This window comes from Pimephales promelas, chromosome 22, assembly GCF_988280905.1.
Source record: "Pimephales promelas chromosome 22, fPimPro1.hap1.1, whole genome shotgun sequence".
NCBI classification, from domain to species: Eukaryota; Metazoa; Chordata; class Actinopteri; order Cypriniformes; family Leuciscidae; genus Pimephales; species Pimephales promelas.
In genome coordinates, this window is record NC_142790.1 from 29,130,778 (window position 1) to 29,145,969 (window position 15,192).

Sequence of the window (15,192 nt, forward strand, 5' to 3'; positions counted from 1 at the left end):
TGTGACTTTCATAAGAGCACAAACAGAGGTATGCATGCACCCAACATAAGCTAATAATGTTGTGTTTTTCAGATTGGCTTGATTTTAGGACTGGAGAATGTGTTGAGGTTTGTGTTAGTGATTGTCCCAGTAATTATTTTCCATTATGAGATGTCATTGGCAGTGGTGGAATGACTATGTGAAAAACTATGCTTATCCCTCCCTACATCAGCCAAACCCGAGCACAATAGCCGTTTGGCATAACGAGTTGCCAACTGCCTTATTTAGATAGATAGTCGCTTTATAAAAGAGAGGAAGGACACTTTATCGAGAGGATCTTCAGCTTCAGCCATTTAACTTTCCCTCAAGCCTACAACTTGTAAACAGGTAATTCAAAATATTATACGAGTCATGAGGAAGTTCTGATGACTTTGGAGTTCATGTTAATGCCTTGTTTGTAGGGCAGTGTTTGCAGTGACTCTCTGGAGGAAGCGGTCAGAGGTAAAGCATCTGATATTACTGTTTCATGGTCGTAATGCATGTTTTATAATGACGTTTGTGCAGTTGTTTTACATCGTAACCGCAATTCAGCATCATTAACAATACAGTAGTGAAAGGATTGATTGTGGCTTGAAGCATGTTTAATATCACTTAGAAATATGTATGATAGATGTTTTTTAGTGTTTCCTGTAATGCATAGTTCAATTTCTTTGCATGCACTTTTTTGTTACTATTTTATAAAATTAATTTTAAAGCTTTGAATTAGAGCCAGACCGATATATATCGGCAGGCCGATATTATCGGCCGATATTAGGCATTTTCCAAACGGCAGTTATAATGGCCGATAAATGAATATTTCAAAAATAAAAACAGACGAAACACGCTTCAACCATGTCATGAGTGTTGGGGTTGTATAGTTTGTCCACCAGAGGGCGCTCTACACCGTTCCTGTTGGCAACACTCGTTGAGTTGGTCACGAGACATACATTGCTTGAATAACAATTAAAAGAACATCCCCATCAGTTCTCTAAACTCAAATAAGCATGACAAAATTTGTGACTATCATGTCCAGTTTTGCTGCCGAGAGTGAAGCGTAATTAGCTAGTAATAGTTACCCCAGACAGCAAACTGACATTGAATCAACGTGGAAACGACGTCTCTCATGACATTGAAACAACGTTGATTTGCTCATCGAATTAACGTTGAACCAACGTCAGACGCGGCATTCTTCAAAGCTAAATGAAATCGAAAATTGGTTTGCTTTCATAACGTTGAAACAACGCGTTGATTTCAAGTTGATTTTCCGTTAGTTTTGAAAGAATGACGCATCTGACGTTGGTTCAACGTTAATTCGATGAGCAAAACAATGTCAGATCAACGTTGTTTCGATGTCATATTTCCACGTTGATTCAATGTCAGTCTGCTATCTGGGACGTTACGTTGTTACAGTGTAGTTGACTGACTGTCCTTTTAACTTTTGACCATGTGACTGAAGTATTTCTTTAATAGCGCTGACAGTTATAGCAATGAGACGCATCATCTCTCCTTGGTCTGTTATATGGAAAATGTATGTTTTACAATTTGCAGTATGACGTTATCCATTGCTAAATTATGGACTAGCTAACCATAAAGCTAGCGAATGCCACTATCATCAGTCTGTTCTGTCGTGACAATCAAAGAAACAAGTTTCTTTTTAAGATGCATTAGCATATTATTTTAGTTAAAACTCATAAATAACTACAAATAACTAATGTTAGGGAAATCTGTTAATGTTTTGTTGCGCGTTTTTGAAAAAAAAAATTAAAAATTAAAATATCGGCCGATATATCGGAATATCGGATTTTAAAACCAGCAAATATTTGTATCGGTATCGACCTTCAAAATCCTTTATCGGTCGGGCTCTACTTTGAATGTTTGTTTATTGAAAATGGCATTGTTTCTTAAGTGTCCAAATATGCTCCTATATCTCATTCCGTGATCAGTTTGCATTCACTCATAAACAGCAGTCGAGGTGAAAGATGGGAGATGTCGCGATGGAGGAGTTTGGAGCTGCTGCTCCGTTCCTCAGGAAGTCTGACCGGGAGCGTCTGGAGGCCCAAACGCGCCCCTTCGACATGAAGAAAGAATGCTTCGTCCCTGATCCTGAGGAGGAGTACGTGAAAGGAACCATTGTGAGTCGGGACGGTGATAAAGTCACCTGCGAGACTGAAAAAGGCAAAGTAGGTTCAAGTTAAACACGTTTTTGATTATTCCTTCACTACATTAGTAATGTTAGTAGTGAGTAACAACTCTTGGAGTATGTGCCTTTTACAGACAGTTACTGTGAAGGAGGCTGATGTTCACCCCCAGAACCCGCCAAAGTTCGATAAAATTGAGGACATGGCGATGTTCACCTTCCTGCACGAGCCCGCAGTGCTGTTTAACCTCAAAGAGCGTTACGCAGCCTGGATGATCTACGTGAGTCGAGTCTTAAAACACTCACATGTTCTCTTTATCTTGCATGAGCAGATCTAAACCTTCTGTGAATCTCTTACAGACCTACTCTGGGCTCTTCTGTGTCACTGTGAACCCCTACAAGTGGCTGCCAGTGTACAACCAGGAAGTCGTTGTTGCTTACAGAGGCAAAAAGAGGAGCGAAGCTCCTCCTCACATCTTCTCCATCTCAGACAATGCCTACCAGTACATGCTGTCAGGTGTGTCTAATGAACACCAGTGGTTCTCAAGTGGTTTTACTTGCAATCTGACTAGCTTCTATCAAGTGACAGATTCATAGAAACAGTTTGATGTATGACTAATCAAAAATATTGGAAGTGTTTTTTTGCATTTTTCATGTGCATTTTGAAAAGCACATGAAGTAGTTTGCTAATCTAGCTAGGCATAATTGTTTGGTTAGTTGCTTTTAATTAAGTCTTCCCCACCAGCATTTAAAAAAAATTAAGTTGCAGCCACTACTAGCATTTAATCTTTTCACAAATTCCTAGGGGCCCTAAAATATTTTGTTGTATACATATCTGAACGGACAAAACATCAAAAGAAAGAACAGAGCCTCTGAACAAAAAAATATTTTATTACACACTTGAGGTGTGCAAATTTCATAAAAAGGAAATCATGTTTTTGTAAAAAAAAAATTCATCCGGATTGGATCCAGAATCAATACCAAATAAATCAGACGCAGTAGATTGAGTGCATCAACACCCCTGAAGCGTCACAGCCCTAATGCTAATCCACGGCGGAAAATCTTATCAATGGCGGGTAAAGAGTTAAATGCATTCAGTGTTTTTAAACCCGTTTTTCAGGACCGCTTAAAAACAGAACAGAGTTTGTTTATAATGTAACTGTATTGTTTCATATTTTCATTGCTCATTTCAGACAGAGAAAACCAGTCTATTCTTATCACGTAAGTCTGCTTCTGCGTAACACTTTATATAATAGTTGTTTTTAAAACTGTGCGGTGCTTAACATTTTATCGTTCTACCTCAAGTGGAGAATCTGGTGCTGGAAAGACTGTGAACACAAAGAGAGTCATTCAGTACTTTGCCAGCATTGCTGCTAGTCCTTCAAAGAAGGACACCAGTGAAAAGAAGGTAAACAGAGGAGATCTGAACTCAAACGCGAAAATAATTCAACGTTGCCGTTCACCATACACAAATTTCTAATATTGTGTTTTCTAGGGTACTCTGGAGGATCAAATCATCCAGTGTAATCCTGCTCTCGAGGCCTTTGGGAATGCCAAGACCATCAGGAATGACAACTCTTCTCGCTTTGTGAGTGAATGAAATAGCACTGAAAACTGAACACAGCTTTTACTTAAAAAGGCATAACAATTTTTATCTTTTCAAACAGGGCAAGTTCATCCGCATTCATTTCGCAGCAAATGGCAAACTCGCTTCTGCAGATATCGAGACTTGTAGGAACACTTATGCTTAGTTTCATCTTAAAATAATGAAAATAAATGCATGATAGTAATGATTTTTAAACAAAAGTTCTCTGCGACAGACCTTTTGGAGAAGTCTCGTGTGACTTTCCAGCTCAAGGCTGAGAGAGACTACCACATCTTCTACCAGATCCTGTCTCAGAAGAAACCAGAACTTTTAGGTGAGCATTTATAAACATCTATAATTTTGTTTGAAAATGCATTACAACATGATGTCTAAGTGCTCTGTGTCCTTTCTCTCAGAGATGCTGCTGATCACAGCAAACCCCTATGATTACGCCTTCATCTCTCAAGGAGAGACACAAGTGGCCTCTATCGTTGATGCCGATGAGCTGATGGCCACTGACGTAACATCTTTTAAAGATTAATTTTTACTGAAAATACAAGAATATGACACATTTATCATGTTAAATTAATTTGCTGTAGGAAGCGTTCGATGTGTTGGGCTTCACCCAAGAGGAGAAGAACAGCATCTACAAGCTGACTGGATCCGTCATGCACTACGGCAACATGAAGTTCAAGCAGAAGCAAAGAGAGGAACAGGCCGAGGCTGATGGGACTGAGGGTCAGTATTGGGATAAAATGCTGACATAATGCATACAGTTAGTGGTTAATAGAAGATTCATTACCATCAACCATCTTCTTTAATTGATGACAGATGCTGACAAAGTTGCATATCTGATGGGCCTGAACTCTGCTGATCTCATCAAGGCTCTGTGCCACCCAAGAGTCAAAGTAGGAAATGAGTGGGTCACCAAGGGACAGAATGTCCAGCAGGTGGAGACTACATCATGAAATAACATACTGTTCACATAACCATAAAAACACATTATTCTGTAACATTTTAATGTCTATCGGACAGGTGTACTACTCTATTGGTGCTCTGGCAAAGTCAGTGTACGAGAAGATGTTCCTCTGGATGGTTGTGAGAATCAACCAATCCCTGGACACCAAACAGCCTCGCCAGTACTTCATTGGTGTGCTGGACATTGCTGGATTTGAGATCTTTGATGTAAGCTGATGTTATTATTATTCAAGAACAAATCCAACAAGGAGTCCAATCTGTTTGACCATTGTGATTATACATTATATTCCACCTGCAGTTCAACACCTTTGAGCAGCTGTGCATCAACTTCACTAATGAGAAGTTGCAGCAGTTCTTCAACCACCACATGTTTGTGCTGGAGCAAGAGGAATACAAGAAGGAGGGCATTGATTGGGTGTTTATTGACTTCGGCATGGACTTGCAGGCTTGCATTGATCTCATTGAAAAGGTGGGTGTACAAAACCTTTTTTCTGAATATCTAATTTTGAAGCTTTATTTAACTCTTAATTTACATTCGTTTGTTGCCTTCTCTATAGCCCATGGGTATCATGTCCATCCTTGAAGAGGAGTGCATGTTCCCCAAAGCCAGTGATGCAACATTTAAAGCTAAGCTTTATGACAATCACTTGGGGAAATCCAACAACTTCCAGAAGCCCAGGATTATCAAGGGTAAACCAGAGGCCCATTTCTCCCTGGTTCACTACGCTGGCACTGTGGATTACAACATCAATAACTGGCTGGTGAAGAACAAGGACCCTCTTAATGAGACTGTTGTAGGCCTCTATCAGAAGTCCACCATGAAACTTCTGGCTCAGCTGTTTGCTAATTATGCTGGCGCTGACTCAGGTGTGTTGTGCTGATGACATGATCCTTGAAACAAATAAGAATTTAGTGCAAGTTTCATTTTAAAAATGATCAATTATTCAACAGCAGCAGAGGGAGGAGGTGGCAAAGGAAAGGAGAAGAAGAAAAAGGGCTCTTCTTTTCAGACAGTGTCTGCCCTCCACAGGGTAACATATAGAGTGCCTTTCATAGTGATTCATAATGAAAATATTTATTTAATATAGCTTGGTTTCTAATTTTCTTTAAATAGCATAACCTAAAATACATAAATGGTCAGATTCATGGATAATGTCTATCCACAGGAGAACCTGAACAAGCTGATGACCAACTTGAGGTCAACTCACCCTCACTTTGTGCGCTGCATCATCCCCAATGAGAGCAAGACTCCTGGGGCGATGGAGAATCCTCTGGTCATGCACCAGCTGCGCTGTAACGGTGTGCTGGAGGGCATCAGGATCTGCAGGAAGGGATTCCCCAACAGGATCCTGTATGGAGATTTCAAGCAGAGGTACATTCACTTACAAATACGAGACATGCGAGTCGCACTTGGGTCAAAAACTTGCTGACTTGTGAACACAGCCAGAAGTTATGCAATGAGACTTGACATTTTCAAATTACACAAATGTGTGTAAATGAAAAATATTAAATCCCATTATAAATAATTTAGCTTGTTTAAAAACAGTGGCAAAATCGACACTATTTAAACTTTATTTTTTAAATATTCAACAACAGATACCGTATCCTTAACCCTGCTGCCATCCCAGATGGTCAGTTCATTGACAGCAGGAAAGGAGCTGAGAAGTTATTGGGGTCTTTGGAAATTGACCACAACCAGTACAAATTTGGACATACAAAGGTATATATTCTAATTGGTAATTGCTTTGTAGATTGTGTAAATCTGTTTAATTCAAGTTTTAAAATGTTATCCTATCCCATATTAATGTGCTGAGACAACTATAAGTAATTTATTAGAAGGCTGTCATCCTTAAAATGTGTACCATGTCTCAGGGGCACTTGCAGCATTGCTCTATTTGTTTGTGCATGGGTGCCTTTGATTTACTGAAATCAATTATTTCTAAGGTGTTCTTCAAGGCTGGTCTACTGGGTACACTTGAAGAAATGAGAGATGACCGTCTTGCTCTCATCATCACCAATATTCAAGCTAGATCACGTGGTCTTCTCGCAAGACTTGAATTCCAGAAGCTTGTTGAACGAAGGTAACTGGGTGGGCATTTAAATCTGTCACTGCATCATAAAAAGAGACAAAAAGAACAGTTTTATTTTGCAGAGATGCCTTGCTTGTGATCCAGTGGAATGTACGAGCCTTCATGGGTGTCAAGAATTGGCCCTGGATGAAGCTCTACTTCAAGATCAAACCACTGCTGAGATCTGCTGAGTCGGAGAAAGAAATGGCCAACATGAAGGAGGAATTCCTGAAGTTGAAGGAGGCTTATGCCAAATCTGAAGCCCGCAGAAAGGAGCTTGAGGAAAAGATGGTTTCTCTTATCCAAGAGAAGAATGACCTGCAACTCCAAGTCCAAGCTGTAAGATTAAGATTTTATAAATCTATACTTTTGATTGAATTGTACAGAGACATTAAAATAAGTATACGTCGTTTTTTTGTACCTGTAAACAGGAGCAAGATAATCTTTGTGATGCTGAGGAGAGATGTGAGGGTCTGATCAAGAATAAGATCCAGCTTGAGGCCAAAGTCAAAGAAATGACTGAGAGACTGGAGGATGAAGAGGAGATGAATTCTGAGCTGACTGCAAAGAAACGAAAGCTGGAGGATGAATGCTCTGAGCTCAAGAAGGACATTGATGATCTTGAGCTCACTCTGGCCAAAGTGGAGAAAGAGAAACATGCCACTGAGAATAAGGTCAGTTTTCAGCACTAAACCTGTTAGTGATGTTAGAATTGTATGTTAAGTGTCTGTTGATGCAATATCACATTTCTACAGGTTAAAAACCTGACAGAAGAGATGGCAGCTTTGGATGAGATCATCGCTAAGCTGACCAAGGAGAAGAAAGCTCTTCAGGAGGCCCATCAGCAAACACTGGATGACCTCCAGAGTGAGGAAGACAAAGTCAACACACTCACCAAAGCCAAAACCAAACTGGAGCAACAAGTGGATGATGTGAGAAGTATTCTTAACATTTCTATTGTAAATGAAAAGGGTGACATTTACAATGCTGAACAAAATATTGTCCTTCCAGCTTGAGGGTTCCCTGGAACAGGAAAAGAAGCTTCGTATGGATCTGGAGAGGGCAAAGAGGAAGCTCGAGGGAGACTTAAAGTTGACCCAAGAGAGCGTAATGGATCTGGAAAATGACAAACAGCAAATGGAAGAGAGGATTAAAAAGTGTGTTTTCCAGAGGGTGCAATCATTATTCAAGAATACAGCTCACAATCTGAATCCTTATTAATACTATTAATCAAATATGTTCTGCAACACAGGAAGGATTTTGAGATCAACCAGCTCAGTAGCAAGATTGAAGATGAGCAGGCAATGGCAGCCCAACTCCAGAAGAAACTGAAGGAGTTGCAGGTAAAATGTATGATTCTTAAAAATGTAGACAATTGGTAATTCTATCTAATTCAACTTTGGCTTTCCTCACATTTCCAGGCCAGAATTGAAGAGCTTGAGGAAGAGCTGGAGGCTGAGAGAGCTGCTCGTGCTAAAGTTGAGAAACAGAGAGCTGATCTGTCCAGAGAATTGGAGGAGATCAGTGAGAGGTTGGAGGAGGCTGGTGGAGCCACTGCTGCCCAGATTGAGATGAACAAGAAACGTGAAGCTGAGTTCCAGAAACTGCGCAGAGACCTTGAAGAGTCCACTCTGCAACATGAGTCCACTGCGGCTACACTGAGGAAGAAACATGCAGACAGTGTGGCTGATCTGGGGGAGCAGATTGACAACCTCCAGAGAGTGAAGCAGAAGCTGGAGAAAGAGAAGAGTGAACTCAGACTGGAACTGGACGATGTGGTCTCCAACATGGAGCAGCTTGCCAAGTCCAAGGTGATGAATTCTTGTTTCCATGTTAGCATTTTTAATATTTTTTCTTCTCCTTAGATGTTCTTTAGAATCACATGTTCTTTATGGTTTATTTGGTATTAATTAATTATATAATATCTATCCAGGCGAACTTGGAGAAAATGTGCAGGACTCTTGAGGACCAGATGTCAGAATACAGAACAAAATACGAAGAAGGAACACGCAGCATCAATGATTTTACCATGCAAAAAGCTAAGCTACAAACTGAAAATGGTATGTATTCTTATGATGAGGTATTACTTTATTCTGTGCATTGTTAGACTAATTATCAAGACCACACACTACTTTATGTAATGTACTGGTTATACTTCTATCTAGGGGAGCTTTCTAGACAGCTGGAAGAAAAGGATTCATTAGTTTCTCAGCTAACAAGAGGCAAGCAGTCCTACACCCAGCAGATTGAAGACCTCAAGAGACAACTAGAGGAGGAAATCAAGGTATTTCAACCAATGTTGGTTCTTGAACCCACAAGGCTAGGGAAACACAGTGTAGCAGTCATACACCTAAAGCACAACACTACCCGGTCACCCAGTAGATCTTCTAGGAGCAGTGGGATTTAAACCCACCTGCCTGAAAGGGACATTCCCATTCACAGAAAACATTAATTGTAAATATTTTACAGGCTAAGAATGCCCTGGCCCATGCAGTTCAGTCTGCTCGTCATGATGCTGATCTGCTGAGGGAGCAATATGAGGAAGAGCAAGAAGCCAAGGCTGAGCTACAGCGTAGTCTGTCCAAGGCAAACTCTGAAGTGGCTCAGTGGAGAACCAAGTATGAAACTGATGCCATCCAGAGGACTGAGGAGCTGGAGGAAGCCAAGTAAGAATCAGGAAATATTTGGGTTTCTCATGTAGCATACCATAAAAACATCTGACTTTATTCTGTGAGCCAAGAATTTGTAAAAGCTCCACTAAGTTATTTTGGAACAAAATCTGTTTATTCATGAAGGAAAAAACTGGCTCAGCGTCTGCAAGATGCAGAAGAAGCTGTGGAAGCTGTCAATGCTAAATGCTCCTCTCTGGAGAAGACCAAACACAGGCTGCAGAATGAGATTGAAGATCTCATGGTGGATGTGGAGAGATCCAATGCTGCTGCTGCTGCTCTGGACAAGAAGCAAAGAAACTTTGACAAGGTGATTGCATAAAACCCTTACAGATAAATAATCTTTGTGTTCATTCAGCTCCAATGGTAATCAAGATCGGATTCTATCAACAGGTCCTAGCTGAATGGAAGCAGAAATACGAGGAGTCTCAGAGCGAGTTGGAAAGCTCCCAGAAGGAAGCCAGATCTCTGAGTACTGAACTATTCAAACTGAAGAACTCTTATGAGGAGTCTCTGGATCATTTGGAAACTATGAAGAGAGAAAACAAGAACCTCCAAGGTGCCCTTGATTTATTAGTCATCTGGGCTTTCACATACATTTCATAAACCTTTCTTATATATTAACCAGTATTACTTTTCCTACCAAACAGAGGAGATTGCTGAGCTCACTGAACAAATTGGCGAGAGTGGAAAAAACATACATGAGCTTGAGAAAATTCGTAAGCAGTTGGAACAGGAGAAAACTGAAATTCAAGCAGCCCTGGAAGAGGCTGAGGTAAATTAGTTATGTATAAATGTAGTAGGTCTAGTTTTTCTAGTTATACACCAGCAAGAATACATTTGGTGCCTTTGATTGGGTACTGTAATTTCTAATGGATAAGTATTGTTTTAATTGGTCAGGGCTCACTTGAACACGAGGAAGGAAAGATTCTTAGAGCTCAGCTGGAGTTCAATCAGGTCAAAGCTGATATTGAACGTAAGCTGGCTGAGAAAGATGAAGAGATGGAGCAGGCCAAGAGGAACTTGCAGAGAGTGGTGGATACCCTGCAAAGCTCACTGGAATCAGAGACTCGCAGCAGGAATGAAGCTCTCAGACTGAAGAAGAAGATGGAGGGAGACCTCAATGAGATGGAGATTCAGCTCAGCCAGGCTAACAGACAGGCATCAGAAGCCCAGAAGCAACTCAAGAGTCTTCATGGACATCTCAAAGTATAACAAATCTTCAAATTAAGATATTATAATGATTAGGTGAACATAGCTTTGCTGTCTTTTAATCTGTAAAAGTTTTATTTCACAGGATGCCCAACTGCAACTAGATGACGCTCTTCGTAGTAATGATGATCTCAAAGAGAACATCGCCATTGTGGAGAGACGCAACAATCTGCAGCAGGCTGAACTGGATGAGCTGAGATCCATGGTGGAACAAACTGAGAGAGGAAGGAAACTGGCTGAGCAGGAACTGCTGGATGTCAGTGAGAGAGTTCAGCTCCTGCATTCTCAGGTATGACACATCTGCATTAGACAATTAAAAACCCCATTCTTAGTATCAATATCAACTAGAGACTACATGAATGTCAATCTTGTCCATGTTCAGAACACCAGCCTGCTGAATCAGAAGAAGAAGCTGGAGGGGGATAATACTCAGCTTCAGACTGAGGTTGAGGAGGCAGTGCAGGAGAACAGGAATGCCGAGGAAAAAGCCAAGAAGGCCATCACTGATGCTGCCATGATGGCAGAGGAGCTGAAGAAGGAGCAGGACACCAGTGCTCATCTGGAGCGCATGAAGAAGAACATGGAGCAGACCATCAAGGACCTGCAGCACCGTCTGGATGAGGCTGAGCAGATCGCCATGAAGGGAGGCAAGAAGCAGGTCCAGAAACTGGAGGCCAGGGTAAGTTTATGAAACTCAGTTATTAATAATGCATTTTCTATTTAAAATGCATTACTTTTGTAAAGATTAGTCACAAAAATTAGTTACTTGGATTCAGAGATAATTTTTGGTTTCGGTAGGTGAGGGATTTGGAAAACGAGGTGGAGATAGAACAGAGAAAGGCGAGCGAGTCTGTGAAAGGGATTCGTAAATATGAGAGACGCATCAAGGAGCTCACCTACCAGGTTTTTTTCTCTGTTCAATACAATATCCCCCAATATTACCCTCTTCAAACCACCCAGAGCAAAAATAATCAAACGTTTATTAACAGACTGAGGAAGACCGTAAGAATCTGGCTCGTCTTCAAGACCTGGTGGACAAACTCCAGCTGAAGGTCAAATCCTACAAGAGATCTGCTGAAGAGGCTGTAAGTTTATTGCCTGTACATTCCTGTACTGTTTTGTATATTGTTTATGCCAACAACCTTTTTATTTAATCAGGAGGAACAGGCCAATGCTAATCTGGGCAAGTTCCGTAAGATACAGCATGAGCTGGATGAGGCAGAGGAGAGGGCGGATATTGCTGAATCTCAGGTCAACAAGCTGAGAGCCAAGAGCCGTGATACTGGATCCAAGGTAACTTAACTCAGTAAGAAGGCTCAATGAAGCAAAGGGTAATGTTTTAATTTGAATGGTGAAAGGCTTAGATATAATTTTGTAAATATCAGTTTCTAAAGCCTTTACCTTTCAGTGATGCCAGGTGAACTGTAAAATTAGTTAAAAGAGAATGACCTAAAGCGTTTTGTGCTTATCGCTTTCTCCTCGAGTGAGTCTAAGTAATGATGTAATGCAAAAACTAAAATCAAATAGCAAATATACCTTTCAAACACATTTCTTTTCCTTTCCACAGAAAGGGCACGATGAAGAGTGAAGCTCTTACTTCCTGAAGTCTTCCTGAAAGGCTTATTTGGTTTGAATCTGTGCCTCTTGACTTCATTACCTGTAGTTCTGTAGAATAAAGATTGCAAATTAAAATTTTCTTGTGGTCTTTGTCATATTTGAAAACAGTTATTTAAACACTTTTGTCTTATTTACTATTATTCGACTCCTTTATCTTTGCAAATTTTCCCAGTGTGTTTTTCTAGCCCTAATTATACATTCCATTTATATGCAAATTCTTCACCCCTCCCTTTCGAAGAAGCTGCGGTGGCTCAAACGGGACAAACATGTCGTCTGACAAGAGTGTGTAACATTGTCACTGTTTCTGAACCACAGTCCATTATAAACCACATCATGGATAAAGTTTACAAAGCCATAGTCAGGTGAGGATCAAGGGTCTTAATATATAATATAATATAATAATAGTAATCAGCTGATTGTCTCACAAACATAACCAGCACATTTCTCCCCACATAACAAACCCATAATAGTGAAAGAGAAGAACCATATGAAACTATGCAACTATAATTTTTTTTCTAAAAGGGTAGCAAAAGTTTAGCTGGCTAATATGAGCTGTTACTGTGGCTGAGCTGGTTAAAGCGTAAAGCCTTGACGCATCCGCGTGAACGGCAAAAATGACATTTTTTTGCGCCTCCGCATCCCCTAGACATTATTTACTACACAAAAATAGGCTTTTTTTCTATTTTGAATTATTTTGGAAACTCTTCAAGATCAACTTAGATCGGTTGGTGATTCCTGTAACGTTACTGTTTTACGGTCGATGACATATAGCAAACCACATAGCAAAGCCAAACTTTTTACACATTGCATCTTTAATAATTTATAACAAAACCTTGACATGTATATCATTTTATAGAATACAGATTAACATTTGCTACATCTTATTTTATAAGTAAAAAAAAAAAACACCTACCACATTATGTATTTTTTCAAGTGTAAATGACCAAGACCTTCGTTGGTAGATCAATGGGAGTAGTGTCTTCCCCTGAGTGTGCGTTCTGCAGTAAGGTTCCTCTAAACATCCTCCATACTGAAAATTATTGTGAAAAATCATTTTTTAAATCTACAGAGCATTTACAGACAATGTTCAAGATAAAAACTAAAATGTTTGATATGATAATACTACAGAATTTCTTTATTTCAGCTGTCTCACCTGCATGTCCTCGTTCCTCTCGAGTGCACGAGACCTGCAAAACAAATTACAACCCTAATGTATTCAACAGTTCCAAATAAAAACTGCTAAATTAAACAATGGAAATTTGTTGAAGAGTCACTGATTGGAAAACTGAAGACTGATTGCATAAAGAGAAGCGTGTACACTGGTAAAATCTGAGTATTAAATGTGAAGAACAGGCCAGTGCTAGAGGTGGAGTCCAACAGCTGAATATAGGGAGGAGCAATCCTGCAACCTTAAACCACAGTACAATGTGCTTGAGATATTTTAAGAAGTCTAAGATAAATGAAGCAACGTCTTAAACTTTCACCCTTTTGGTTAACAATGGTCATAACAGTTAGTTGACCCATTGAGAAACCAGCAACAGGTGCATGAAGAGAAAAACAGACGAACATTGTATATAAACAACAAGAATGATTTTTGTTTTATTTGCATAAAGAACTTAAGATTTTTTTATAATTGCCAAGAAAACAACAACGACTATTTCTTCTCTTTGTCTGCCTTTTAACTCGATAGGGGGTCACACGTTGGGTAATAATAAACACTCGTCTTGTGACCAGCATCGTTTTGCCTCAATTGGACATGTAAAATAAGTAGAAAGTATACGGCTTGCAAGGGTGCCAACATGAAACACTTGATAGGGCATCCGCTTTATGTGTTCTCAGTGTCCCTCATCAGTTGCTTCTATTTCGTCAGAGACTCAGTAGGAATTTCACAGGGTTATCTTTGTACTCAAGGACAATGGGAAGGAAACAATGTTGCATTTGGTAGGAGGACGACTGACAGCCAGACACAGACCTCCTCCATATGCATCGATGCAGACGTTGCACACATTTCTACAGAGGGTTGATTTTAGGTTATAAAAAAAGGTCTAGTAGCATAAAAGTAAAAAAGTAAAAAAAAAAAAAAAAAAAAACTTTTTTTGACATACTAATGGTGCGTTCTATTATAGCAAACGAACCGACTCGGACCTCGGTTTTGACGTCACGTCCACACTTCAAGCGTTCTATTTGTTTTGCGCGTCCGAGTCGGAGAAAAAAATGGACGCCACCCGGAAAGCTGTTATAATGGTAGCACTGGCCGAGTACCATGCACTTACATTAAAAAAACAATTATTATGACTACACCTTATTAAAACGCAGCCATTTGAACTTGAAAATGTTCACTTTATTAATGTTTTTCATGTTAATCTTCTGTTAGCAACGCTAGCAACGTCAGTAATTGCACTCACATCAACCGATTCCAGGGGACGCAGTAATACGAGTGATTATAACCGTCATTTAAAATACCAAAGCGGTTCAAAAACAATGAAAACAATTCATTCTTACAAGTCACAGGGCGCAGCCATCTTGAATTCCGAAACGGAATTCTTGCTCGGTGTCCTCACGGTTGTCCGACGTCCGAGAGGAGAAATCCGAGGAAAGGGGGCGTGTTGCTAGGCAATGTCTGTCGTCCGATTCTGATCTCCGAGACGGATGAATAATAGAACGCACCATTTGTCAGTGTGTTTTTTATTAAATAAAATTAAAGTCAACGAGGTCCAATGATGTTTGTACACCAGCGTTCTTATAAATACCGCATTCTCTTTTGTTTTCCACAGAAGGATGAAATGCATACAGGTCTTGGAGCAAGGTGAGGGTAAGTGATGATTTTTAGTGAACTATTCATTTAAATTCACAACTATATACGCAACTAAGGGTGAGGTTTTTTACAATTGACACTGTATTGTTAAA

At 40.0% G+C, this 15,192-nt stretch overlaps 1 protein-coding gene across 1 annotated transcript; it reads left to right on the top strand.

Annotated features, from left to right (window-relative positions):
• Positions 1-1,900: 1,900 nt before the first annotated feature.
• Positions 1,901-12,356, top strand: LOC120467860 (myosin-7-like). The gene is made up of 37 exons (XM_089125999.1): positions 1,901-2,198; positions 2,293-2,436; positions 2,516-2,672; positions 3,349-3,376; positions 3,461-3,563; positions 3,651-3,743; positions 3,823-3,886; positions 3,976-4,074; positions 4,157-4,260; positions 4,340-4,478; positions 4,572-4,690; positions 4,776-4,925; positions 5,017-5,187; positions 5,276-5,585; positions 5,670-5,749; positions 5,885-6,090; positions 6,315-6,438; positions 6,663-6,799; positions 6,871-7,126; positions 7,219-7,461; positions 7,543-7,719; positions 7,799-7,944; positions 8,040-8,130; positions 8,209-8,598; positions 8,721-8,847; positions 8,953-9,071; positions 9,257-9,453; positions 9,583-9,766; positions 9,850-10,015; positions 10,107-10,231; positions 10,357-10,665; positions 10,754-10,957; positions 11,051-11,347; positions 11,467-11,571; positions 11,658-11,753; positions 11,827-11,961; positions 12,236-12,356. The coding sequence occupies exons 1-37, from the start codon at positions 1,998-2,000 to the stop codon at positions 12,254-12,256; spliced, it is 5,817 nt and encodes a 1,938-aa protein (XP_088982125.1). The 5' UTR covers positions 1,901-1,997; the 3' UTR covers positions 12,257-12,356.
• The last annotated feature ends 2,836 nt before the right edge of the window (positions 12,357-15,192 follow it).